The 27,678-nt window shown below is 47.5% G+C and overlaps 1 protein-coding gene across 1 annotated transcript; it reads right to left on the bottom strand.

The window, feature by feature from the left end:
- Positions 1-23,882: 23,882 nt before the first annotated feature.
- On the bottom strand, positions 23,883-24,818 carry LOC134527722 (basic salivary proline-rich protein 2-like). Its single transcript, XM_063360643.1, has one exon. The coding sequence runs from the start codon at positions 24,816-24,818 to the stop codon at positions 23,883-23,885; it is 936 nt and encodes a 311-aa protein (XP_063216713.1).
- Between the last annotated feature and the right edge of the window lie 2,860 nt (positions 24,819-27,678).

Genomic DNA, 27,678 nt, shown 5'->3' with positions numbered 1-27,678 from the left:
TGTTTAAAATTTCTGGAGTGCCGCCGTTTACTGGATAGCATGTCGGGGAGTCAGGCGAAAGAATGACATAGTTTCCTGCTACTGCGTGTCCGTGAAGAATTTTCCCGTTTGCGTTTGTTTGTGTGCAGCCCCAGTCAGTGTGTTTGCTGTTTAAGTCTCCTGCATTAAAAAATTGATCCTCAACTTCCATTAATTTATTGAGGTCCTGTGGTGTGAGTGGGTCTTGTGGCGTCTTGTATACCGCAGACATGCAAACATGTGAGTTATTATTACGGAAGTCTATGCTGGTGGCCTCACTATGTTCTAGTCCATTTATAGTTACCGGGTGGTGGTGAATTCCATTTTTAATTAGGATGGCTGTACCGCCGCCGCGGAGTGTGGGGCGGTCTGTTCTGTATATTGTGTAGCTGCATATGTACGCTCGCATGTGTATTTTTAGAAAAGTTTCAGAGATAAAAGTGACATCGATCCCGTATACAAAAATTATCTGTTCCAGTTCATAGATTAGCCACAAACAACAACAACCACCGAGCTGACACGACCGGAGCGCAAATACTCGCAGGCCGTGAAAGAACCACGCACCACACACACTCCAGCGCAGAACAGAATAGAGGGTAACACCGTCGGTGATCTGTTCGAGTTGGCAGAGATTCTGAAACTCTGCAATTTCTCACAACTCATCGCTACATTCTCTCGACACTACGCCGCCATCCGAGCTGAAACAAACCTATCGAAGCGACAGACCATCTTACTATCCGCAATCCTGAATCTCGCTACACCTTAAAATGGCACAGAACCCGGGGAAGTCTTTACAGGTTCTTATATTTAATGCACATGGCCTCCAAAATAAAATCTATGAACTGGAACAGTTACTTTTTGTATACGGAATCGATGTCGCTTTCATCTCTGAAACTTTTCTAAAACCACACATGCGAGCTTACATATGCGGTTACACAATATACAGAACAGACCGCCCCGCACTCCGCGTCGGCGGTACAGCCATACTAATTAAACACGGAATTCACCACCACCCGATAACCATGAATGGACTACAACACATTGAGGCCACCAGCATAAACGTCCGTAATAATAATTCACAATAATTCGTAATAATATTTCACGGGAACATTCTACACGGCCACGCGATAGCAGGAAACTACATCATTCTTGCGCCTGACTCCCCGACATGCTATCCAGTAAGTGGTGGCACTCCAGAAATTTTAGACATAGCCCTAACAAACATACCAAACGCGCAGATAAATTCAGAAACCTTAGATGAACTAAACTCCGATCACTTACCGGTGCTAGCACAAATAACTTTTAATGCTACAATCAACATACAACTCTTTAATAATAACCAAAAAAATTAAGATTAGAACGGTTTTAAGGAAGAACTTATAGACACACTAAATCAGCCCCCCGAAATAAGTTCACCCGACGAAATAAATCCTCACGTAAAACTTTTCACAGACACAGCAAAAAATGCCATTAAAAAACACTCTCGCTTTGAAACAAAAAGACAGTTCACTAGAACACACTACCCCGATCTGGATTATCACATTTCTCTTAGGCGGCAAGCCAGAAACAGAGCACAAAGACTCCGCACACCAGAAGCCAGAAACGAATACAATAGACTAAATAATCTTGTACAGCGCAAATTAAAACAGGAAAAAATTAATCAATTCGGAAACTTAATAAACGAAGTAGCCACAAAACCGCAGGAAATGTAGAAACTATCTCGCAGGCTCCGCGGTAGCAAAAAATTTATTTCAACTCCAGCTATTATAACAGCCACCGGGGCTAAATACATCGCAGAGGACAAGGCCAACGCAGGCGCAGACCTACTAGAAAAACAATTCTCCCCGAACACGGACGTAAATGACAGGCAGTTCACCCTAACAACAACACAAGCGGTAAATAACTTTCTACAAACAGGCACGCAATCTTTCCCTTAACCAATAACATTAAGGGAACTTTTAAAAATAATTAAAGCCAATCCGAACAAAAAATCAGGCGTCACGGACGCAATAAACTACGAAACACTTAAAAAAACTCCCTCTAGAGGCACTTGAATATTTACTGGCGATATTCAACGCTATACTAACACATAAAACATACCCCGACTCCTGGAAACTAGCAAAAATAATAACAATACCTAAACCAGGGAAAAACCCAGCCATTCCAGAAAACAGGCGACCCATAAGCCTTTTAAACAGCATGAGTAAAATTTTTGAAAAGCATTACTCTCGCGCCTTCAAGCACACGCAGAGGAACACAACGTGATTCCAGACATTCAGTTTGGTTTCAGGAAAGGTCATTCAACAATCCACCCCTTAATAAAATTGTAGAAGCTGCTACCGACGGATTTAATAACACATCTAAAGCTTACACTGTGATGACAATGCTCGGCGCAGTAAAAGCTTTCGACAAAGTCTGGATTCCGGGCCTTATTAAAAAATTCATAAACTTTAATTTCCTCGACACATATATTTACCTGGTTGCCCACTATTTATGGCGTCGTAATTTTTATGTTGCTCTGGACGGGGCTAAATCGACTACTCGCGAACTTACAGCTGGGGTGCCGCAGGGCTCCCCTCTCTCTCCTTTCTTCTATAATATTTACACAGCCGACATACCGCACGAAAACGCCTACGTACAGATGTATGCGGACGATACAGCCATAATTAAACAATCCGGATACTTAAAATATGCCATGGTTTGCGTCCAACGACAGCTGACAGCACTTGAGCAATTCTACACTCGGCGGCAAATTAAAATAAATGCAGCATAATCAACCACGCTTGTAATATCAAAACGTAGAGGCAGACCAGACAGGGAGCTAGAAATTTTTCATCAACCCATTCCTAATGTTACATAGGCAAAATATCTAGGACTCACGCTAGACAGAACACTACTATGGGGAAAACACATCGCTCGAGCAACAAACATTGCAACAGGATCCTTAAGAAGCCTGTACCCAATGTTAAAAGCGCCTAATTTACCACGCAGGAAAAAAACTCCTACTTTACACTCAAATTGTACGCCCGCAGTTGCTATATGGATGCGAGGTCTGGGGCTATGCTGCAAATCACCATATAAATAGGCTACAAGTTAAACAGAATAATTTCCTAAGAGCCATTATAGATTGCAATAGATTTACGGGTAACGAAACTATTCACAACGCACTAAAAATTCCGTACATCCGCGAAATAAAAAAGAAGAATAATAATTAAATGTATCTAGATTTACCACAGCACGAAAACGCACTGATAAATTCAATAGCGATTTACGACCCGTCCGAGCAACGTAAACATAAAAAACCTCGTTTAAATTAAAACGATAAATATTAAAAACGAAAGCGACATGGATTCAGTTTTTAAAAGGTCTTCAGTAACTTTAAAATTACATATAATAGCTCTCCGAACACCTCGTGCGGGGGCCTGCGGGGCCCCGGCCAATCACAGGCCCAGAAGCTCTCTGATTGGTCGGGGCGCTGAGGGCCACCAAACAAAACTGTTTTTCCGGCCGACCACAAGGCAGTCGCACTCCAGCTCCGGGCGTGTTCACACCGCGCGGAGCCTACAGTTTAGAGTTTAAAGTTTACACGGCCTATACAATTCAAAATGGTCCGAAGCACGCAGGTACATGTACAATCCCCTCGGGTTCACTGCCGGTGTTGTTAGGGCTGACTCCCTATGCCTGAAGGGCGAGACCCGCCTGGTAGGCCTCACCTCCAGTGCCGGCCGCGTTTCGGAAGGCATGGGATTTTGAATTGTGAAATAATTATAATTTATATATATAATAATAAAAGCAACAAATAAATACAAGTTACAATAACTTCAGCATAACTAACTGCACCTCTTTCGATTCAAAATGGTCCGAGGCACGCAGATGTATGTACAGCCCCCTCGGTTTCACTGCCTGTGTTGTTTAGGGCTGACTCCCTATGCCTGAAAGGCGCGACCCGCCTGGTAAGTTTCACCTCCAGTGCCGGCCGCGTTTCGGAAAGGCATGGGATTTTGAATCATAATAATAAAATACACTCCTACCTCACCACTTAATAATAGCCAATTAATTCTCTTAACTTCTATGCAAATCTCTCTCCAAATCTCTCTCCTAGCTAATTCAAAATGGTCCGAAGCATGCAGGTGTAGGTTTTGACCCACGTAGGGTTCACTGCCAGTGTTGTTAGGGCTGACTCCCTATGCCTGAAGGGCGAGACCCGCCTGGCAGGCTTCACCTCCAGTGCCGGCCGCTTTTCGGAAGGCATGGGATTTTGAATTAACAAAGCTAGTTCCGTAAATCTATCATCACCTAATAAATATTTATTTTCCCTTCCCGGGGTACGTAACATTTTAGTCACACCACTACAACACGCGCGACAATCCACATACACGTCGTAGCACCTTGTCAAGGCAGAATCATGCAGGTGAACTGGTAGAGGGAGCTGCCCCAGCCCTCGCTGGGGATCCGGGCCGAGAGGCACGCATGCCTGTCAGGGCAGGGCTCTGGGGGCATGTACAGTAGCTTTAAGTCTAGATTATATTAAGAAAAGGGAAAAAAAAAAAAAAAATAATAATAATAAAAAAATATTATAAAATAATAAAATAAAAAAATATATATATATAAAAAATACTGGACGAGGGCATCTCTCTGCTCGAACAATAATAGAATAGGACGACCTTCATTTATTAATTTCACTTTCTATTTTTCAGGTTTAGAAGACAACAGCCTGGGGGCTAACTACAGCAATACTGGTTTAGCCTAACTTTGACCGAACTATATTGGAACGCAATAGTTCGGTCCTTCAGGCGGCCAGTGGTTTACTAATCTATGTAATTTATTTTACCGTATCACCAACACGACCACACGATGATATGCCTGTGCGAGTGACGGACTGAACTACGTGTTGTTACATGCAATAATGGGCTAACTACCCTAGCATTTTTCTGTGTTCCCAGGGGTTCGTAGGAGCGGCTTGCAAATTCAATAGCGATTTACGACCCGTCCGAGCAACGTAAACATAAAAAACCTCGTTTAAATTAATACGATAAATATTAAAAACGAAAGCGACATGGATTCAGTTTTTAAAAGGTCTTCAGTAACTTTAAAATTACATATAATAGCTCTCCGAACACCTCGTGCGGGGGCCTGCGGGGCCCCGGCCAATCACAGGCCCAGAAGCTCTCTGATTGGTCGGGGCGCTGAGGGCCACCAAACAAAACTGTTTTTCCGGCCGACCACAAGGCAGTCGCACTCCAGCTCCGGGCGTGTTCACACCGCGCGGAGCCTACAGTTTAGAGTTTAAAGTTTACACGGCCTATACAATTCAAAATGGTCCGAAGCACGCAGGTACATGTACAATCCCCTCGGGTTCACTGCCGGTGTTGTTAGGGCTGACTCCCTATGCCTGAAGGGCGAGACCCGCCTGGTAGGCCTCACCTCCAGTGCCGGCCGCGTTTCGGAAGGCATGGGATTTTGAATTGTGAAATAATTATAATTTATATATATAATAATAAAAGCAACAAATAAATACAAGTTACAATAACTTCAGCATAACTAACTGCACCTCTTTCGATTCAAAATGGTCCGAGGCACGCAGATGTATGTACAGCCCCCTCGGTTTCACTGCCTGTGTTGTTTAGGGCTGACTCCCTATGCCTGAAAGGCGCGACCCGCCTGGTAAGTTTCACCTCCAGTGCCGGCCGCGTTTCGGAAAGGCATGGGATTTTGAATCATAATAATAAAATACACTCCTACCTCACCACTTAATAATAGCCAATTAATTCTCTTAACTTCTATGCAAATCTCTCTCCAAATCTCTCTCCTAGCTAATTCAAAATGGTCCGAAGCATGCAGGTGTAGGTTTTGACCCACGTAGGGTTCACTGCCAGTGTTGTTAGGGCTGACTCCCTATGCCTGAAGGGCGAGACCCGCCTGGCAGGCTTCACCTCCAGTGCCGGCCGCTTTTCGGAAGGCATGGGATTTTGAATTAACAAAGCTAGTTCCGTAAATCTATCATCACCTAATAAATATTTATTTTCCCTTCCCGGGGTACGTAACATTTTAGTCACACCACTACAACACGCGCGACAATCCACATACACGTCGTAGCACCTTGTCAAGGCAGAATCATGCAGGTGAACTGGTAGAGGGAGCTGCCCCAGCCCTCGCTGGGGATCCGGGCCGAGAGGCACGCATGCCTGTCAGGGCAGGGCTCTGGGGGCATGTACAGTAGCTTTAAGTCTAGATTATATTAAGAAAAGGGAAAAAAAATAAAATAAAAAATAAAATAATAATAATAAAAAAATATTATAAAATAATAAAATAAAAAATATATATATATATAAAAAATACTGGACGAGGGCATCTCTCTGCTCGAACAATAATAGAATAGGACGACCTTCATTTATTAATTTCACTTTCTATTTTTCAGGTTTAGAAGACAACAGCCTGGGGGCTAACTACAGCAATACTGGTTTAGCCTAACTTTGACCGAACTATATTGGAACGCAATAGTTCGGTCCTTCAGGCGGCCAGTGGTTTACTAATCTATGTAATTTATTTTACCGTATCACCAACACGACCACACGATGATATGCCTGTGCGAGTGACGGACTGAACTACGTGTTGTTACATGCAATAATGGGCTAACTACCGTAGCATTTTTCTGTGTTCCCAGGGGTTCGTAGGAGCGGCTTGCACAGCTTTACACTTCACGCCACACCCGAATTTAACTAGGTCACTTGAAATTACAGCACACCGACAAGCCTCTATTGCACACCAACACGACACTACATCACGCCAGTTAGCCGATCTAGCTGGTGGGGAGCTTCTCTCCCCCGCCGAATTAGGTACACGTAACTTTTCTAGCATTACACAACCTACCAGCGCACACACAGGCCCGTGTGCCAAACTTATCCCACAAGACACGCGCCCCGCCCGTTGATCCAAGTGATTCTACAAAAGTGTGGGGTGCACCTGATTTACAATGCACTAAGCGAGTTATAGAAAATTCGGTTTCTGGTCTCGCTCACACTAACTGCCCCGGATGACAATATGATGGATCGGCGGCGGCAGCCAGCAGTGCAAATACGCAACATTGGACTAGCGATGATTTACATGCTCAGGCTGGCAGCACATTGAGTCGGCACACACGACCGCGGCAACTGGGGCAACCTGGGCGCTGCGGTCGTATAATTATTTACAATTAATTATTCAAAAATTCGGCTGGCTGGCAGCCTGGCGGGAAACGACTAAGTCGCCCCCAAAACAACCAGTGCCACCAAAACAAAATGCGGACAAAATGTCCAAGCTCCCGCCCATTTGCATAGTAGCCTTTCTACTCTGTCCACCTCTTCTTCCAGAACCATCCTTCTGTTCCTGTATTTAACCTGCACTAATAATGCATGAAATTTTGCATCCCACATGTCAGTGCCCAGGGTTTTCCCTCTGTCTATGGAGGTTTTACCTGGGCCCAACTTAACTCTAGGTATAGTCTAGAATAACCAAGTGAGGGGAGTTAGTCATGGCGCCAATCGCTGCCATGGCTGGCCAATCCCCCTCAGCACATATGCATGTTCCCCTTTCTGCATGGTACCCCCTGCATGTGTAGAGCGTATAGGCTTCGGCCCTAACCCAGACCCCTCCCAAACATACTTAGTAATAAATTAGGTTAGGATAATTTAAATCGCTCGCAGCCAATCAGCGCCATTCCGGACTTTGGGAGTGAATTTCTTGTCGTGCGCTGCCTCGGAATTACGGCGGCTTCTCGCACAGCACGTGTTTTGGCCGTTTGTGGGTTCTTGAGTCTTCTGGTTTATATTTTCCAAGGCGACGAATGAGTAGATTGGAATGTGTGGCAGATTGGGAATAAAAAATATGATGATAGTTTAAAGTTTATTCGCTGTAGTGTGTCCATGCGAAGCTCCTTGTGTATAAGTGCTGTGGGGACATAGATAGGCACTTGTGCGACTCTTCTTAGACCTTTATTTTGTGTGGTTTGCAGTGAGCGGAGATTTGTGTTGGAGGCATATCTCCAAGCTGGGGCTGCATATGTCATAATAGGCCTTATACATGCCTGATATAAAAGTTTACTGTTTGTGGTGGAGATACTGCTCTTGTGATTTAATAGGGGATATAATTGCGCGAGCCTCGAATAGGCCTTGGCTCGTTTGTGTAGTATGTGTAGCATCCATGAGTACACCAAGGTATTCCACGCAGGGGTAGAAAGTGATTGCGGCATTAAAAAGTGATAGTTGTGGCAGATGTTCTGGGACATGGCGCTTGGTGAAAATAATGGCCTTTGATTTTCCTACGTTGACTGCAGTTTTCCACTTAGTAAACCATTGCTGCAGTAGGTTTAGTGCTGCCTGTACTCTCTGTAGTGCAGCCGCAGGCCTCACAGAGCTGGAATATAGCATGGTATCATCTGCGTAGCACGCTACTTCTACCCCCTGCGGGAAGGCTGGGAAGTCTGCCACATAGATGTTAAATAATAAGGGGCCTAGAACACTGCCCTGTGGTACACCAGCCTTGATGGTACGGCGTGTGGAGGTGGCACCTGTGATGCAGGCATGGAAGTGACGTTCATGTAGGTATGAATCTAGTGTGCGGAAATATGTGTCAGGGATGTGTGCTGTATGCAGTTTATAGATTAGGCTTCATGCCACACACGATCGAAGGCCTTCTCTATGTCGAGAAATGTCGCAGCAGTGTACTGTCTCCAGTCAAAGGATAGTGTTATCTGTTCCACTATCCATACTAGTTGGTGGGTTGTCGAGTGCCCCGCTCTAAATCCGAACTGGTAGTCAGGGAGAGTGTGATTTAGTTCCAGTTGTTGTTGGATGCGGCTGGTGAGCATTTTCTCAGCTATTTTTGATAGTGTATTGAGGAGGCTGATGGGACGATAGCTGTTAGGGAGGCGGGGATCTTTACCTGGTTTGGGGAGTAGGATGACTTTGGCGTTTTTCCACACAGTTGGCCATGTGTTAGTTTTGAATATGCCATTTATGCAGGTGGCGATTGCCTGCAGAGCTGGGTCCTGTAGTTGCTTTAGGACTATCGTTGGTATCTTGTCCATGCCAGGCGCCTTGTTGTTTTTCAGTGATTTTATGACTCGCCTCACTTCCTCGGGAGAGGTGAGTACAGGCTCCTCCAGGAGGGGTGAGTTTCGGATTTGGCTGACTTGGTCAGTGACAAGTAGCTCATGCTCTGGATCAGTAGGCTGTTCGTTTGGTCGGAAGGCAAGTTCTTGGCTGTTCGCCAGTGCTGCCACTTTGTCTGTGGGTGTGTAGGCCACGCCTCCAGTCGGGAGTTGGATAGGAGGGATAGTGATAGGCTTTTTGGAAAGGGATTTGGTTAGTTTCCAGAGGGAGTTGTCCTTGGTGGTGAGGTTGAAAAGCTTCTCGTCCCATACTCTGGCCGTGTGAAGTGCGAGCTGATTATTGTCTTCTGTCTGCAGTTGTTTAAAAATCCTCTTCAAGTCTGGACATCTGTTTCTCTGCCATCGTCGACGTGCATTGTTCTTGTCTGTGATGAGCTCCTTAATGTAGAGTGGAAGTGTCGCCGGGTCAGCTGTTCGTTTTGCAAGTGGGACAGACACATTGATGGCTTCCGCAACTACCTGGGTGAGGGAGGCGGAGTAGGATTGGAGGTCATTTGGGGAGGAAATGTTGGCAACAGGATTAATGTGTTTTTCAATGTAGCTATTTAATTTATTCCAGTTTGCTTTATTGTAGTTTCGGCTTGTTTTAGGTTGTGTTGCTAGCGAGTCGGTATTTTCAAGCTAGCAATAACTGGCATATGATCTGAGTAAAGCTCGTAGATTACCTCTAGTTCATAAATAAAATTTGTGTTCATATATATGGTTATGTCCAGTACATCTGGTGTCTGGAGTGAGGAGGTGGGGTAGCGGGTGGGATGATAGGGAGCGCACACCATGTATGTGCTCAGTTCCTGGTGTCGAAACAATGTGTGTCCATTTGCAGTGATCCTTGCGCAGTTCCACGAGGGGTGCTTGGCATTTAAGTCCCCTAGTAGCAGAAATGAGGGTGTGAATGTTGCCAGAGCCTGCAGGTTTTCAGTTTTTAAGGATTTTCCTGGTGGGGCATAGGCAGCAATGACAGTGCAGGGCTTGCCATTGATATTGACTGAGTCTGCTACTGCCTCCATCATTCCTAGGTCTGGAGTTTGTATTGTATGGTGTAAGATGGTGGATTTTATTGCTAGAGCAACCCCTCCCCCCTGAGCTGTGCGATCCTTCCTGTGTACACTGTATCCCTGTAGTCTGAATGTGTCTGTGGGTGCTAAAATGTGGATGTGAAATAACTCTAGCTCCTGTGTTTTGTGGCGGACACTGCACACGTTCCATGTGGCAACATTTTTGATGGTGATGGTGTGATTAGTGTGCGGGTGCATAAGCAACGTCGGACATGGCAGTGATGAGCTCAACTGCAAGGCGGACTCGGAGTTCAAGGGGGACAGTATTGTCTAGCCAGGCTGTGAGGAGGTTGACGAGTTTGGTGGCTATGTCCATATGGATCGGTTGAGTTGTGGCAACTTTTGTGAGTGTGCCCTTCAGCACAGAGCACGCCTTAAAGTTTGAATCTGCCTGCGCTTGCGTAACCTCCATTGGGGGCAGTGGCAGCGGGAGGCTGGCAGTTATTGGTTGCGCCGGCTGGGCAACTGGGCCAGGCTGGCTGGCAGCAACAGTGGTGGTAGGTTGTTGCTGCGCCGGGGCAGGTTCCTGAGCCGGTGCAGTTTGTCTGGCATTTTCTCGCAGTGCAGCCTGCAGTTCAGTCAGCCTCGTTTGCTGTGGCTCACTGTTTTTCGCTGCTGTGCTGGTCTGCGCGGCTCTTGCCTGTGCTTTTGCTGTTGCTGAGGTTGCTGCATATGATTTTGATACGCAGCTCTGGCGTTACGTTGCCTCTGACCTTGTTGTTGATGCGGGGACCACGCGAGAGCATCGGGGTAGTCCTCCTCGTCAAAGCCCTGAAACCTGTTGCTGGTTTGGGCTTGCCATTGTTGCTCTCTTGGCAGACTTCTGGCCCTTCTACCATAGCGGACTTGTTGCCAGCCATCACTGTCCGTCTGATGGGTTGCTTGTCTTGATGGTATGGGTTGTGGTTGTGGCGCCTTGCGGCCCGGCTGCCTTGCATGTTGGTAGTAGTTGTTTGGGGCTGCCTGCCTCAGATTGAGGGCGCCACTGTCCCTAGGTCGGCGGCGGGCCAGGGCCTTGAGGTACTCTGGGCAGCCTCTGAATCTGGCATTGTGGCCCAGCTGGCAATTTACACACTTTGGCGGGTTGGAACAGCCCTGTTGGTGCTTGTGCGGCCCTGCACACTGGGGGCACGCAGTCCTGAAGTGGCATTACTTAGTGACATGCCCGAGCTGGCAGCAGTTGCCACACTGCAATGGAGCATTTGGGTGTAGGTAGTCAACTACGCGAACTCTGAGGCCAAAGACATATTTGATTTTGTTGATTATTTCCTCACTGCCCTGTGGCACGTCCAACAGGAACATATTGAGGGCGCGCCTGCCTGAGTCGTACATCTGATGTATGACGACGACAGGGACCTGTTGCGCCAGAAGGTCGCTGGTGATGCGGCTGATGTTAGTGCCGGCAGGTATGTCCTTAAGGACGTACTTGAGGGGCTTGTCCTCTGGGGCGCGGGTGACGAAGAATTCGACCCCAGATTCTGATATTACTCTGAGTCCCTCATGGTACATGGGCACGGAGGCGAAATGGTACATAGTACCCCTCTGTGTATTTTTTGCAAGAGTTGGTCGTACATGCGCTCGTAGGGCACTTTTGCATCGTGCCACACCATTATGGGGGCGGACTTCTTGGTGGGGGGTCCGCCTGTGCCTGAGGTTGTGTTTGTGTGCCAGGGCTAGCAGCTTCCGGCGCCGGCATGGCCGTGTCAGCCGGTGCTGTTGCCACATAGTTTTCTGGCAACTGGGGGGCATGTGAGGGCCCTTGTTGTTGTCCTACACTGAGGTATTTGGCCGCGCGGTCATCCAGTTCATTGCTGGACCTCTTCACGCCTGCTCGGTCACTAACAGTGACGTCCATTTGACTAACCTGGCCTGTTGCCATTTTTACGAAAAAAATTTTAAGCTAGGGATTTATTACGATTCGCCTATCACAAAGGAAGGGAGTGGAGCACCCACTGACCTACGACCCTGGGACTGAGTTAGCCAGGGCCGCGGCTAGGCAACGAGGCGCTGCGCCTCTGGGTGTCACACACTAATATATACAGCCTATCCGTCGCACGACGCGGTTGTACAAAACTTGGGGTGGAAATCTACCTGAATTTGCTCACTGTGGAAGAGCAGAAACTACATACTCACTGCACGAACATCTAACAACGAGTGAGTGAGAGTGAGAGTGAGTGAGTGAGATATAACTCCTGGGCGATTTTTTTTTTTTTTTTAGACATCAGCCCCTCCACGCTGAAGTCAGTCTCGCACAAGCGAAGTGATTGCGAGCCCTTTTGTGGTCCCAAGGTGAAGTTAAGGAGGAACTTTACGTGCCAGACCAAGGCCTATACGCTTTCTGTTGAGCGTGAGAAAATGCTGGTGTTGTCAGTTCCCTCCCCCCTAGAGAGGAACGAAGTGACTAACCGGCGAATGTGTGTCGTTGTGCTGGCGTCTGGACCACAGGGGTAAGGCGATTTTTACCCCGATGGTCCTTGTATGTTAAAAATATAGTAGGCAGCAGTAAACCAGCGTCTGACTGGAGGAAACCTGCTGCCCAGTGATTACGATGGCGCGCCCGATGGCCTGGGGATGGACAAAGGAGGGGATGTTAAGTTTGGTAATGGTGCAGCCCTCAATGGGCCACATTGAGGACTGTATGCTTTATAAATCCTGAGTTTAAAGTCAGGACTTTTGGTGCATGGCAGGAAGGGACACGCTTGTATGATGTATTAAGTCCAGTCCCAGACTGGTGCGCCACTTGTAGGCGACTTCATCCTGCAACAATATTCAATTCACACAAAGTTAGTAATAGATTATATACAGTTATGCTTAGGAGAAGCAGGCACTGCGGGGTGGCGTCCTTGTATATAGAAGCACCATGTTTATACCGGAACACTTGTTAAGAAAAGAATGATAATATAAATAATAATAAAGAAAATTTTTAAATATATAAAAATGTTACACTATTTAAAACACAATGTAGTATAATTTTTACTGTTGTCTTGTATATATTGGCAGGAGTTTAATAAGAATAGTAATAATACAGTTAATAATAATAAACATAATAATAACAATTTCCACTTAAGATTGATTAGCGCCCTAAGAGTTAGTGATGAATTGCATACTAATACTATAGAATATGTAAGCATGTAAATGGCACTGTGGTTGGTGTCAATTGCGACTGCACATGTCCAAAATTCTTGTTAAATTAAATAAATAGTTAGTTATGAAGTCCTTTCGTTTTTGAGCGGCACTGGGATTTGCATCCGATTTTATAGTAGTATTGAATTATAACTGCAGTAGGTTGTCGAGGCGGAATTCTCTGAACAGTCAGCGCCCGAATATAGTAGTTATCTTGCTGTTGCTGAGAGCGGAATTTTCCGAACGGTCCGCAACCGAATGTAGTAGTTGTCTTGTTGTAGCCACGCCCATCAGGGTGAAGCAGCCAATCAGTGACTATCTCAGAGGTGTGTTTTGATGTTCGCTGAGTTGCGGCGAGTTATGCTTGTAGAAACTATGGTGGTTTTTCACAGATAATGTGTTTAGGTCTTCTGTGTTTCTGATTGTCTTCAATGTCATAGTTGCCCAGGGTGTTGATGAGGGGGTTTGGGTGGTTTGCCAGGTTCTTGTAGAAGTCCACTGTTTGTTGATAGATGAAGGATCGTATTGTGTCAATGCCGAGTTCTGCATGGGGCTTTCTCATTGGCACATAAGTGTGTGTTTGTGCGATTCTTCTAAGGGCTTAATTTTGTATCGTTTGGAGCCTTTTAATGTGTGTGTTGGCCGCAAATCCCCAGGCTGGGGCTGCATACGTCATTATGGGGCAGAGGTAAGCCTTGTATAGGATCTTACCATTTTGCGGTGAGAGGCTGTTTCTGTGGTTTAGAATGGGAAGACTTGTGTCATTCGTGTGTGGGTGGCAGCTAGTTTGTGACGTATGTGTTCCTTCCAGGTTAGCCGTTTGTCCAGGTACACCCCCAGGTACTTGACACAGTCCTGGTATATTATTGGAGCATTGTATAGGCTGAGTCGTGGTAGGTTTGGTGGTATTTTTCTCCTTGCAAAAAGAACAGCTTCCGATTTGCCTACATTAACTGCTGTTCTCCAGTTTGAGAACCAGTTTTGTAGGAGGTTGAGTGTTGATTGCACTTTCTCTATAGCGAGGGTGCATTTGGTGGAGCTGGCGAATACCATAGTGTCGTCCGCGTAGCAGGCGAGACTTGCGCGGCCAGTTGATGGTAGGTCATGGAGATAGATGTTGAACAGGAGCGGACCTAACAGGCTGCCTTGCGGCACTCCTGCTAGGATGGGATGTGATGGGGAGACTGCTCCTGGGATGCTGGTGTGAAAACTTCTGCCCTTGAGGTAGGAGGCTAGAGTCTTGGTGTAGCAGTCTGGCAGGGCAGTCTTGTGCAGCTTGCAGATCAGACCTTAATGCCAGACTATCGAAGGCTTTTTCAATGTCAAGGAATGCAGCAGCCGTGTACTGCCGCCATTGAAATCCTTTTGTAATGTGCTCGGTGATTCTGAGCAGCTGGTGGGTGGTAGAATGCTTTGCCCTGAAGCCAAATTGAAAGTTGGGAAGAACTGCATGGTTGTCGGTGTGATTTTGAAGTCTTTCTTTAAGTACACCCTCAGCTACTTTTGACAGTGTACTGAGGAGGCTGATAGGTCGGTAGCTTTTGACATCTGTTGGCTTTTTCCCAGGTTTAGGTAAGACAATGACCTTCGCTTCCTTCCATATAGTTGGCCAGGTTTCTGTGACGAGGATGCCATTAATACAGGTGGTTAGGGCAGAGAGAGCTGGAGCTTGTAGTTGCGGAGGATTATGGTATGAATTCCGTCCGCTCCTGGTGCTTTGTTTGTTTTCATTCTGTTTATAATTTTTTTCACCTCTATGTCATCTTGAGTAGGGGGGCTGTGGTGGAGGGGGTTGCACATATGTGTGTAGCTCTTTGTTCTATTGAAGCGATTTGCGCCTGCGGAATGCGCGCCTCATTCGGTCTGAAAGCTTCACTGAGGCTGCTGGCTATGGCGTCACACTTCCCTTGTGTGAATGCAGTAGAGCCGTCTGCACATTGAAGAGGGGGTATTGCGGTGGATTTCTTTGTCAGGAGCCGAGTGGTTTTCCACAGGGAGTTGTCAGTTGTTGTTAATTCAGCTATTTTTATATCCCAAGCTGCAGCCCTGTGGAGTGAAATTTCGTGCTGGATTTCACTTTGTAGCTCTCTTAGGAGCCTTTTAGACTCAAGGCAATGGCGATTTCGCTGCCAGTGTCTGCGGGCTCTGTTTTTGCGGGCTATTAATTGGCTGATATGTTGTGGCAGTTCGACAGTGTCAATTGGTTTCCTCTTGCGTATGGGAATGGATGTTTTCACCCTTGCGGTCATAGTGGTTACCAGGTGAGCAGCGTAGGCCTGAAGTTCTTGTGGGGTATTAATGGCCTCATTGCAGTTGATGTTTGTGGCTATGTGTGCATTTAGGTGGTCCCATTTTGCTTTTTTGTAGTCAGGTACCAGTTTTTCAGTGCAGTTGAGAATGGTTGCATTTTCTATCTGCACTAACACTGGGAGGTGGTAAGAATTTAACTCAAGGATGACTTCTAGTTCATAAATAAAATTTGTATTTTTGTATATGGTGATGTCCAGTATATCAGGCTTTTGTCGAGGTGATTCAGGATACCTGGTGGGTTCATACGGGGCGCATACCATATATTGCCTGTTACATTGGTGTTTTTGTAGTACTCGGCCGTTGCTGGTTACACCAGTGCAGTTCCAGGCCGAGTGCTTAGCATTTAGGTCTCCCATCGCTAAGATGGTAGGGGCGCTGTTCATTAACACTGACAAGTTCTGGTTGTCTAGAGTACGACCTGGAGGGGCATACATAGATATTAGTGCACATTTCCTGTTGTTGATTCGGACTTCCACGCCAACAGCCTCTAATTTTTCTAGGTCTGGCAGCTGAATTTGCTGGTGTAAGATGTCTGCTTTAACGGCGAGTGCTACTCCACCTCCTCTGTGATCTCCTTCTCTGTCTATACGGTGGATTACATACCCTGGTATTCTGATTAAATCGGTAGGTTGAAGTTGGTTTTCGGTGATTGCTAGCACCTGAATTTTGTGTTTCAACAGGAAATCTGTTAGTTCGTGTAGCTGTGATTTAATTCCTCTGGCATTCCATGTGGCTGCAGTGTGGATGCTGCCAGTCGCGGGATTATTTGCTGCCATTTTGGATCAATTCGAAAATTCCCTGCACGAATTGAGCAGCGAGAGTTATTCTGTGGACTGGGTTGACTGTGGTGTCGCTCCAGGCAGCCAGCAAGTTACATAGGTCGCGACCAATGTCTGCAAAGGCTGGATTATTGTCTTGTGTTTTGTGTATGTTTGTCTCCAGTTGCGTGACGTCTCGGAGATTTTGTTGTTCCATTTCTGGTGTAGTCTGCTTAGGTGGGCAGGGCAGATATAGAGGAGTTGAGCTCTTTGCTGGTGTTGGATGATGGACCGACTGTGGTGGCTCTTGTGTATGTATAGGAGTTTTATTAACTGCGGGGGAAGTCACTGATTCCTCTGTGTTCATCTGTTGCTGTGTTTGTTCTTCTGGGAGGTTCTGAACGAAGTCCATCATTCTGTCCTGTGTTGGGGTTTTTGAGGCTATGATCTGATTATCAGAGTTGTTTGTGGTTTCTCTTCTCTGTTGCTTCGTTGTTCGCTGTTGTCTGATGTTTTTCCACTCGTGCTGGGACTGGCGTGGGAATCTGCGTGATGTGTGTGAAAAAGACGTGTGTGGATAATTTTCTTCGTAGTTTTCGAAGTACTGGTCATTGAGTGGTTGGTATCTGTTTCCAGTGAGCGTCTGAGGCGGTGGAGCACTGTTGTTTTTGACCATAGCCTGCATGTCTGGTGTTTTGGACTGTGGTCCAATCATGTTGACTATCCAGCAGCTGCTGTGGTGGGTGAGGGGGATTTATTGGAGCATGAGTCTGTGGTTGGCCCCAGGCAGGCCGCCCGGGAGGTGGGGCGGGCTGCCAGTGGCCTCCAGTAGACTTTCTTCCCTGTTGCTGTGATTGGTTTAGCTTTTGAGGTTTTAGTTTGGCCTGTTCTCTCAAGAAGCAGGGACATTTAGTGTATTTGGCATTATGAGCCAGTTTGCAGTTGACGCACTTGGTTGGCTGTTGGCAGTTTTTGTCCTTGTGGTTTCCAGAGCAGTTTGGGCAGACTATAAGGAATCTGCATTGGGCAGTGACATGTTCAAATTGGTAGCAGCGCGAGCACTGCATTGGAGTGTTGGGGTGCTTGAATGGTACAAATTTAACTCGGAGCCCTAGTACCGATGTAAGTTCGCTAACTAAAGATTCGCTGCCCTGAGGGAGATCAATCAGGAACATGTTGAGAGGCTCTCGGGTACGCTGGCTGTACATCTGGTGAACAACCAGTATAGGGACTTTTTCGCTTGGAGCTCGGCATTGATGCGATGTGTGCATGTGCCCGCGGGGATGTATTGCATTAACAGTTTGACTGGCTTCTCGGCTGATGTGCGGAAAACAAAGTGCTCTAATTTCCGGCTTTCAATTATGTGAAGCCCTTTTCGGTAGTCAGTAATTGAGTTGAAGACATACATGGTGCCTCGCTCTGTGTTCTTGGCAGTGAAAGTGATGTCTTGGCTTGTGAGTGCATCGTACAGGGCGTGATACGGATTGTTAACGGTGTGGTTAACTGTAATTGGCGCAGATCGGAAGGGCCTCTCTTGGGGGGCATCTGCATTAGAGGCTGATGTCTATTCAGTTATGAGCGGAGATGCAGGCGCTGGTAGTCCCTGAGAAAGGTTCGCCGCACTTGTGAATGGGGCATTCACATTGCCCTGCTGACTATGATGGTGTTCGCGGTTATGTTGTTTCGAGGGGTAACCTAGCTGTGCTGGTTTCCGCTTTTTGGGGATGGCACCATTGTTAATTGTGTCCATTTGGTTGTCACTGTCTTTATTGTGGTTGAACTTAATGAAAGGATCCAACTCCACCGTTAGTGCTTGGCTAGATGCCATGGTGGAGAGGGGAAGTGTGCCTGAGGGGCGGTTATGGTCTCCTAACGAACAGAAGGGAGAGATACACCCGCAGTCCGACCAGCCCTGGAACTGAGTTAGCCAGGGCTTCGCGGCTAGGCAAGAGGCTCTGAGCCTCTAGTGTCTTTCTCTCTGGTTTTAAGCCTACGATGCGTATATTCCGCGGTAGAACAAAACTTCAACAAAATGGCTGCGGGGACAGAAAGTAGATCATTTGGCACAGCTACATGTTCACTCTCCTGGTGCCAAGACTCGAATCATATAACTCCTGGGATTTTTTTTTTTATATTTTCCTAACCTAACTAAAAACTAAGTGCGTTTGGGAGGGGTCCGGGTTAGGAGGGACTTAAGTGCGTCTCAGGCCGAAGCCTATACGCTCTACTCATGCAGGGAGTACCATGCAGACAAGGGAGCATGCATATTGTGCTAAGGAGGGGATTTGCTAGCCATGGCTGCGATTGGCGCCATGACTAACTCCCCTCACTTGACTATTCTAGACTAACACTAGATATAAGTTGGGCCCAGGTAAAACCTCCATAGACAGAGGGAAAACCCTGGGCACTCACATGCGGGATGTAAATTTCATGCATTAATAGCAAGCAGGTTGGCTACGGGAACAGAGGGATGGTTCAGGAAGAAGAGTTGGACAGAGTAGAAAGTCACTACTAAGCAAGTTTCGGAGGGAACTTGGACTTTTTGTCCGCATTATACTTTATTTGGTTGGGTACTGGTCTTTAGGGGGCGACTTCGTCGTTTCCCACCTGGCTGCCAGCTAGCCTGGTGTTTGAGAAGGGGAAAAAATTTGTGTTATGTATACATATACATATGCACAGGCATATATATATATATATATACGCATACATATGTTTGGGTATGTATGTTGTGTGTGTGCGATGTCACACTGGTTGCAATGGTAGCTGGCATTCAAAATCTCATGCCATCAGAAACACGACCGGCACTGGAGGTGAGGCCTGCCAGGCGAGCCATGCCCATCAGGCATAAAGAGTCAGCCCTAACAACACAGGCAGTGAACCCAGAGGTCGGTTAGTACATACACCTGCGTGCTTCGGACCATTTTGAATAAGCATCATGTTTGGTTATCACATGTATTACAGCCATCTGTGTGTTTATTTAGTTGTAATTCAAAATCTCATGCCGTCAGGATCACGACCGGCGCTGGAGGTGAGGCCTGCCAGGCGAGCCATGCCCATCAGGCATGGAGAGTCAGCCCTAACAACACAGGCAGTGAACCCAGGGGTCGGTTAGTACATACACCTGCGTGCTTCGGACCATTTTGAATTATTATAATCATGTTTGGTTATTACATAACCTCATAATTAATTGTCATGTATGATAATTAGGGCGCTTATGTTCTTAATTTACTTAACTTATAACTAAGGGGATGAAACCTTAAATTTATATTAAATTAACGTTTACTTATTATCTAAGAGCTGCCAGCACACATGTGTATTGTGCGCGAGGTTTATTTCATTTGTCATGCGCACACTGCCCTTAATTATGCGGAAGCATAGGCAGATTTGTTGTGCCAGCCTGTCACGAGTCCGTGGAAGGCCGGCGCGGGAGGTACTAAGCTGCAATTTTTTTTTTCCTAACCTAAGTTAAACTAAGTGTATTGGGAGGGGTCCGGGTTAGGGAGAGACTCTAAGTGCGTCTCAGGCCGAAGCCTATACGCTCTAATCATGCAGGGGGTACCATGCAGAAAGGGAACATGCATATGTGCTGAGGAGGGGGATTGGCCAGCCATGGCAGCAATTGGCGCCATGACTAACTCCCCTCACTTGACTATACTAGACTATACTAGATAAGTTGGGCCCAGGTAAAACCTGCATAGACACAGGGAAAACCCTGGGCACTGACATGCGGGATGCAAAAATTCATGCATTAATTTCATGCTGGTTGGTTACGGGAGTAGAAGGATGGCTCAGGAAGAAGAGTTGGAAGAGTAGAAAATGTCTACTAAGCAAGGGCGGGCACTTGGACATTTCTGTCCGCATTTTAGTTTGGTAGGACTGGTTTTTAGGGGGCGACTTTAGTCGTTTCCCGCCAGGCTGCCAGCCAGCCAGGTTAGTTGAAAAAGAAGTACATATTGCAGCTGTAATTATATGACCGCAGCTCCCAGGTTGCCCCAACTGCCACGGTCATGCATGCCCGACACATTGTGCTGCCAGCCTGGGCATGTCAATCATCGGCTAGTCCAATGTTGCTTATTTGCACCGCAGGACGTGGTCAGGCACATGGTCAGACACCTGCTATTCAATAGTGAGGCTGCTCACTGAATATATTTTAATCTAAGGGTCAGTCAGGACACATGTGTGTAGTTCATTAGAGCCCCGCTGGGCCAAAACGCGACTGGTTTCATTAGAACCCCGCTGGGTCAAAAACACGACTAGTTTCAGCGAGCGGCGCAACGAGTGTACTGAGGGTTGTGGGGGCCTTAATTCCGACACATGATGCTGCCAGCCTGGGCATGTCAAGCATTGGCTAGTCCAATGTTGCATATTTGCACCGCAGGACGTGGTCAGGCACACGGTCGGAATCCTATTAATTAATACTTAATATTATACTTAAAATAGTATGTAATATAATATACCACCCTACTGCACCCACCATTTGCTGCAGCATTCCACTCGTTGGCAAGGTCAGCTTCAACGGTGTTTATTTGCACTGACAGCTGGCGGCACAGCAGAGTAGCATCTAATCTACTATTATTTAAATTACTCAGCCCCCCGAGTATTTAAATAAATTTTAATTTAAGTTTCGAGCTGCCTTGTGTGGGTTTAAATAATTAAATTATTTAAATAAGCCATGAATTGAAGTGAAACCTCGCAGGTTAAATGCCTATGCGAAAGCAGTAGCCAGTAATTCAAAATCTCGTGTCTTTCAGAAACACAACCAGCACTGGGGGTGAAACCAACCAGGCCGGCCATGCCCATCAGTCATAGAGAGTCAGCGAGGAAATATGCGGATTTAAGTTATTTACGCATTTATCGTAAAAATTTTGAGTTGTGCGGATATAAAAGTCTTGCAAAGTTTCAGTGTTAGTTTCACTGTGCAAGTTCTCTACTGGACAGTATATCGGGGCGTCTGCAGCGATTCGAATGCACCTATTCTGAACTCGCTGCAGTTTTATTAGATGGCAGTATGCTGCAGTAGCCCAGACTGGGGCTGCATACGTGATTATCGGGCGTATGAGAGCTTTGTAGAGCAGTAATCCATTTTTGACTGTGCTGCCACACCGCCTGCTCATTACAGAATATAATGCGCGCATTCTAACCTGAGCTTGGGTTTGTTTAATGTCAATGTGCTGTCTCCACAGGAGTTTCCTATCCATGTGGACTCCTAGGTATTTAACTACGTCCTTGTGAGGGATTGGCTCATCAAATAGGCGTAGTTGCGGCCTGTTGTCGGCTGGCGGGAGGTTTTTGCGTGTAAACACAATCGCCTCAGACTTGGTCGTGTTTACTTTTATGCGCCAGGCTGTACACCACTGTTCTATTTCAGTGAGCGCAGTCTGGAGCCTGGTAGTGGCTAGCTGTAGGTTATGAGATCTGCTATACAGTACAGTGTCGTCTGCATAGCAGCCTAGCTTGACTAGTCTATGTGCGGGGCGAGGCATGTCGCGTACATATATATTAAATAGTACAGGGCCTAGGATGCTGCCCTGCGGCACTCCGGCTTTAATTAATTTTAGGTCAGACGTTGCCCCTTCAGATGACACACTAAAGGTTCTGCCTGCTAGATAGGATGCTATGAGTTTATTGTAGCAATCCGGGAAGTTTGCTTCATACATTTTATGTAGGAGTCCTGCATGAAAAACTCTATCAAAGGCCTTTTCTACATCGAGAAACGTAGCAACTACGTAGTCTTGGACGTTAAATGCGCTGGTTATCTCTTCGGTAAGACGGACCAGTTGATGGGTAGTCGAATGAGCACTGCGAAAGTCAAATTGCTCATTTGGCAGCAAGTTTTGTTCGTGTATGTGTACTTTGAGTCTGTGTAAAATTATGCGCTCCGCAACTTTAGACACAGTACTTAAGAGGCTTATTGGCCTGTAGTTCTGGGGCAGTGTTTTGTCCTTGCCCGGCTTGTGGAAGACTATTACTTTAGCTTCCTTCCACTGGGAGGGAAAAATATTCAGTCTGAGCATTGCATTAATGCATTCAGCCAGATATTCTAAGGCTTCGTCTGGGAGCTGTTTGAGAACAACTGCTTGTATGCCGTCATTCCCAGGGGCTTTTCGCGGCTTCATATTCCTGATAGCACGCTTAATTTCTTGGGCCTGGGTGGGGAGAGGCTCAGAGATAGTGGGCTGGTGCAGTTTAGCGCGGAGTTCGCGGTAAATTTGTGCAGTGAATGGCCTGTCACAAGGCTGCAAATTGGGCTGGAATGCTGTTTCTAAGGTGCTTGCGAAAGCATGCGCCTTGTCCTGGGGAAGAAAGGCAAGTCCATTATTTGTTTGGAGGGGTGGAATTTTATCTAATTTATTCAAAATTCGCTTAGTCATTGCCCAGGCACTCCCGTCCTGTACATTGAGCTTCGCGATTTTGGCTTCCCACTGGCTGCTTCGCCACAACGAAAGTTCATCTGATATAGCAGTTTGAAGCTCGTTGATTCTGCGTTTAATAATGTGCGTGCGTCGCCGAGTGTATTCGCGGCGCAGTCTGTTCTTTTGCGATATCATATCGCAAATGTATGCTGGCAGCTCGTCATGCACTAACTTAACCTCCTTTTCTGGGATGCACCGGCCAATTCCGTCTTGAATTTTCGCGGTAAAATTGGTTATAGCGGTTTCTAGATTATCACTATTATTTATTTCATAAAGTTCTGAAAGATTTAATGACAAAAAATTTTTAAAACTGACCCAATCTGCATTTTTGTAATCCCTAACTTTACGAGGTGGGTACGATTCGACATTTGCGTCGTCAAAAATTAGGTGAACAGGGAAGTGGTCAGACGTTAAGTCGTGTACAACTTCGAGTTCGAATCCCGAGTTCACACGTTTATTAATAACGATGTCTAGAACATCTGGGAGAACCCCCACACGCCCTGTGTTGTGTGTGGGCTCCATGGGAGCATGAATTTGGTAGTTGTGATTTAGTTGGTGGTTATAAAGAATTGTACCATTCGGTGTGGCTCGCCTGCTGTTCCACTCTCTGTGTTTAGCATTTATGTCTCCTAAAGCGAGGAAGGTCGGGGCCGCCCCATACAGGGCGTCCAGATCAGCCTCGCTCAGGGACCTACCTGGTCGCGCATACATAGAAACAAGTTTTACGTTTTGCCTGTTAATAGTTAGGTTAATTGCTACTGCTTCGAGATTCTGAAAATCGGGGAGCTGCCATTCTGTGTGCTTTATTCTTTTATGGACAATAAGGGCTACTCCCCCGCCTCTGTGATTTACTCTGTCGCGCCTATAGATTACATAATTTAATATAGTAATTCTATCAGTCGGAGTTAAGTGGGTTTCATTGATCGCAGCTATTTTTATTTTGTATTTTTCTAAGTGGTGAATTAATTCCGGTAGTTTATTTTTAATGCTGCGTGCATTCCAGAATAGGAGGGACTTAAGACTATGGGCCGCGGTTTGTATGCAACACCGGGCCGGATTACGAGCTGCCATTAAGCTTGGCAGCTAGTGTTTGAACGAAGCCCATCATGGCGTGGACTTTGTCAGGCAGGGAGATGGCTGGGTCGCACCATATTACCATCAACTGGCACATGGGGACGATTGTTTCGGCCAGAGTCGAGTCCTTGTTAAAGGTACTCGACTTTGTCAGTACTTGCATGAAGTCAGCCAAGCCAGGTTGGGCTGGCTGCTCTGTGCGCATGGGCGGGGCTGTCGGCTGCTCTGGGGCCAAGTCGATCAGCATGTCAGCCTCAGGAGCAGGTGATACCTGAGGCTGCCTGGGCGGGGGCGTTCGCTGCGCCGGGGCTGCTGGAGCCAGTCTGGTGGCCAGCGGCTTGGGCTGGGCAGGCTGCTTATCGCGAGCAGGCTGCTGTGCCCTCTCCTGGGGGGGCTGCTGCGGTTTGCCCTGGCCATTTTTGTGGCCAGTGGCATTTTTCTTGGGCCCCTGGGGCCCCCTCGGCTTGCGCAGCCAAGGGTTGTTGGCCAGGACTGGGTACTCCAGCTCGTTGTACCCCTGGCTGCACTGCTGCAGAGGTGTCCAGGGGTTGACGCCAGCCTGGGCCATGTACTGGCCGAAAGTGGCGGGCGGTGGGTACCTGGGGGGGCCCCAGGGATTCTGCCTGGGGGGGGCCCTGGTAGCCTGAGGGGCCTGACTGTGGAGGCTGGGCTGCAGCCCGCCTATTTTCCCGCACGTCGCGGCGAGACTGTTGCTCGCGCCTCTTGCGGACGTCGGGGGGCAGGTGACGGCGAGTCTCCTTCTTGTAGGCCTCGCAGCCTCTGTAATTCGCGCTATGCTGCTGTTTGCAGTGCGCGCACTTTTTGTGGTCTGGGTTGCCCCCATTAGGGCAGTCGGGGGCGCGGTGTGGCCCCCTTCACCACCGGCACACTGGGGCTGCATGGCAGGCCTTGCCAACATGATTATAGCGTTGGCAAACGCTGCATTGGCGGGGCCTGAGGGGCGCCTGTAGTCGACGACACGCACCAGCATGCCGCCGAACTCTGTCAGGGTGTAGATGCGCTGAGAATCGCACGTCTGAGGCACCTCAATAACTAGGGCGTCGCATTTCTCCCTGCGCTGCCTGTTCGCCAAGAACCAGTGGTTCTGGACAGGCAGGTTCAGGGCTGCAAATTCCTCCTGGAGGAAATCGGCCGGGGTGTGGCGGTGTACTCCGCGCAATACGAATTTTTTGGCCACTTCGTCACTCTGAAGGAGGACGGAGTGCTGGTCACCTATTGCCTTAAGGGCCTGGACTGCCCTTTGGTAGTCCGGGACGGACGCAGGATTAACCTGGATCTCGTCCTTGCCGCGGTTCTGGCAGGTGAATTTTTCTGCCAGGGCCTGCTTGAGGGCGGTGTACACCCTTGGGTACGTGTGCCCCTGGTCCAGGAAGACGAACAGGGGCTTCACTCTGAGTTTCTTGGGCGGTGCCGCAGCTCCGGCGGCATGGCCTGCAGTTGGTTGCGGGCGAGGGGGGGAGGGGCCCGCCTCGTCGTCGCTGCTTGCACCGGACACCTCCGCGTGCAGGCGTTTCGTGCGCTTGCCGGTGGCCATTGACCACCCGCCTGCGTCGTCAGAGCTCGGCCCTGAAGGGACCTCGCTCACTGCCATTGTTTCGCTGTTCATTGTCTTTGCTGGTTAGTCGCCTGCCGCTCAGTTCCACCCACTGACCGTCCCTCGGGGCTAGTTAGCCGGGTTCGGGCTAGGCTATAGGGGATCTAACTCCCCGGGTGTTGCTGAGTTCGTCTGACGTCACACGATATACCACTTACACTTTACCTTTACCGCCTGTGCGCATTTAGCACACGGGCACCTTTCAAGATTGCTGGGTAGCACTAAGAAGTGCTATCCACAGCTTGGGCGGTGAGCGCTGGGCTGCACTAGGTGCGAGCCACAACTGAAGATCTAGTAGAGCAGCTCCGGGACACGTCCGTCCTTGACCGAAGCGCAGCTGGAACCTCAGCTCAATTTTTCATTTCTTTCTTTTTCTACTAAGCTGTTCCGAGCGCCGGGCAACTAGTTTTGTTTGGAGGGGTCGCGCGCTGATTGGCTGGCCAATCAGAGGGCGCCTCGCCGTTGCGGACTGTACAGAGGCCCACAGCTACGGCGGGCGGTGCGCGAGGATTGATTTTGGGGGTTTGTATTTTTGTTCTACATCCGGATCATAATTTCCGAGAGTAGAAAAAAATGGGTTTAGACTATTTATGCATTTATCATAAAAAGTTTGGGCTGTACGAATATAAAAGTCTTGCAACGTTTCCGTGTCTGTTTCGCGATGCAAGGCTTCTACTGGGCAGTATCTCGGGGCGTCTGTAGCGATTCGGATGCATTTATTCTGAATTCGCTGCAGTTTTAATAAGTGCGAGTTTGCTGCAGTGGCCCATACAGGGGCTGCATATGTTATTATAGGGCGAATGAGTGCTTTGTAGAGCAGGAGGCCTGTTTTTACCTTGCTGCCACATCGTCTACTCATGACTGGGTACAGTGTGCTAATTCTAACCTGAGCTTGTTGGCGCTTGGTGTCAATATGATGACGCCAGAGCAGTTTTCTGTCCATGTGGACACCTAAATATTTTACCACGTCCTTGTGCGGGACATTTTCCGCAAACAAGCGCAGCTGGGGCCTAGTGTCTGTGGGCGGGAGATTTTTTCGTGTAAACACGATAGCCTCTGACTTGGCTGTGTTTACCTTAATTCTCCAGGTCGTACACCACTGCTCGAACTCAGTGAGTGCTACCTGAAGCCTGTCCGTGGCTAGTTGGAGGTTATGGGATCTGCTATACAGTACTGTGTCGTCTGCATAGCAGCCTAACTTCACTAGGCGATGTGCTGGGCGTGGCATGTCGCTGACATACATGTTAAATAATACAGGGCCTAAAATGCTACCTTGTGGCACTCCGGCTCTGATTTGTTTGATATTGGATGTAGCACCTTCTGTTGTTACTCTGAAGGTTCTGTCTGCTAGGTAGGATGCTATTAATTTGATATAGCAATCCGGGAAGTTAGTTTGATAAAGCTTGTAGATTAGCCCCGCATGGAATACTCTGTCAAAGGCTTTCTCTACGTCTAAAAATGTTGCTACCACGTAATCTTGTACATTAAATGCACTGGTAATTTCCTCTGTGATTCGTACAAGTTGGTGTACTGTCGAATGTGCTCCACGAAAGCCGAACTGTTCGTTTGGGAGCAGGTTATTTTCGTGAATGTGTACCTTAAGTCGGGGTAATATAATACATTCAGCGACTTTGGAAACGGTGCTTAATAGACTTATTGGCCTGTAGTTTTGAGACAGTGTTTTGTTTTTGCCCGGTTTGTGGAAAACTATTACATTAGCTTCCTTCCACTGGGCGGGAAAAATATTTAGTCGGAGCATTGCATTAATGCAAGTGGCTAAATATTCTAGGGCTTCGTTAGGTAGCTGTTTCAGGACTACAGCCTGAATACCATCGTTACCAGGGGCTTTGCGTGGCTTCATTTTTTTGATGGCACGCTTAACCTCCTGTGCTTGTGTCAGTAGGGGTTCTGATGTAGTGGGCAGGCGCAATTTTGTCCTAAGTTCGCGATATATTTGTGCTGTGAATTGCCTGTCACAAGGCTGCATGTTAGGTTGGAAGGCAGTTTCTAAGACGTCAGCGAAAGCTTGTGCCTTGTCTTATGGTTGGAAGGCCAGTCCATTGTTTGTTTGGAGTGGCGGGATTTTTTCCGATTTATTTAAAAATCGTCTGGTCATATTCCAGGAACTTCCGTCCTGAATGCTGAGTTGGGCTATTTTTTCTTC

This window comes from Bacillus rossius, chromosome 1 (genome assembly GCF_032445375.1).
Source record: "Bacillus rossius redtenbacheri isolate Brsri chromosome 1, Brsri_v3, whole genome shotgun sequence".
NCBI lineage: Eukaryota > Metazoa > Arthropoda > Insecta > Phasmatodea > Bacillidae > Bacillus > Bacillus rossius.
Note: the sequence above shows the minus strand (reverse complement) of the source record. Positions and strands in the feature narration are given on the sequence as shown.

Coding starts and splice junctions, on each gene's coding strand:
- LOC134527722 (XM_063360643.1), bottom strand. CDS start 24,818: ATGTTGGCAAGGCCTGCCATGCAGCCCCAGTGTGCCGGTGGTGAAGGG.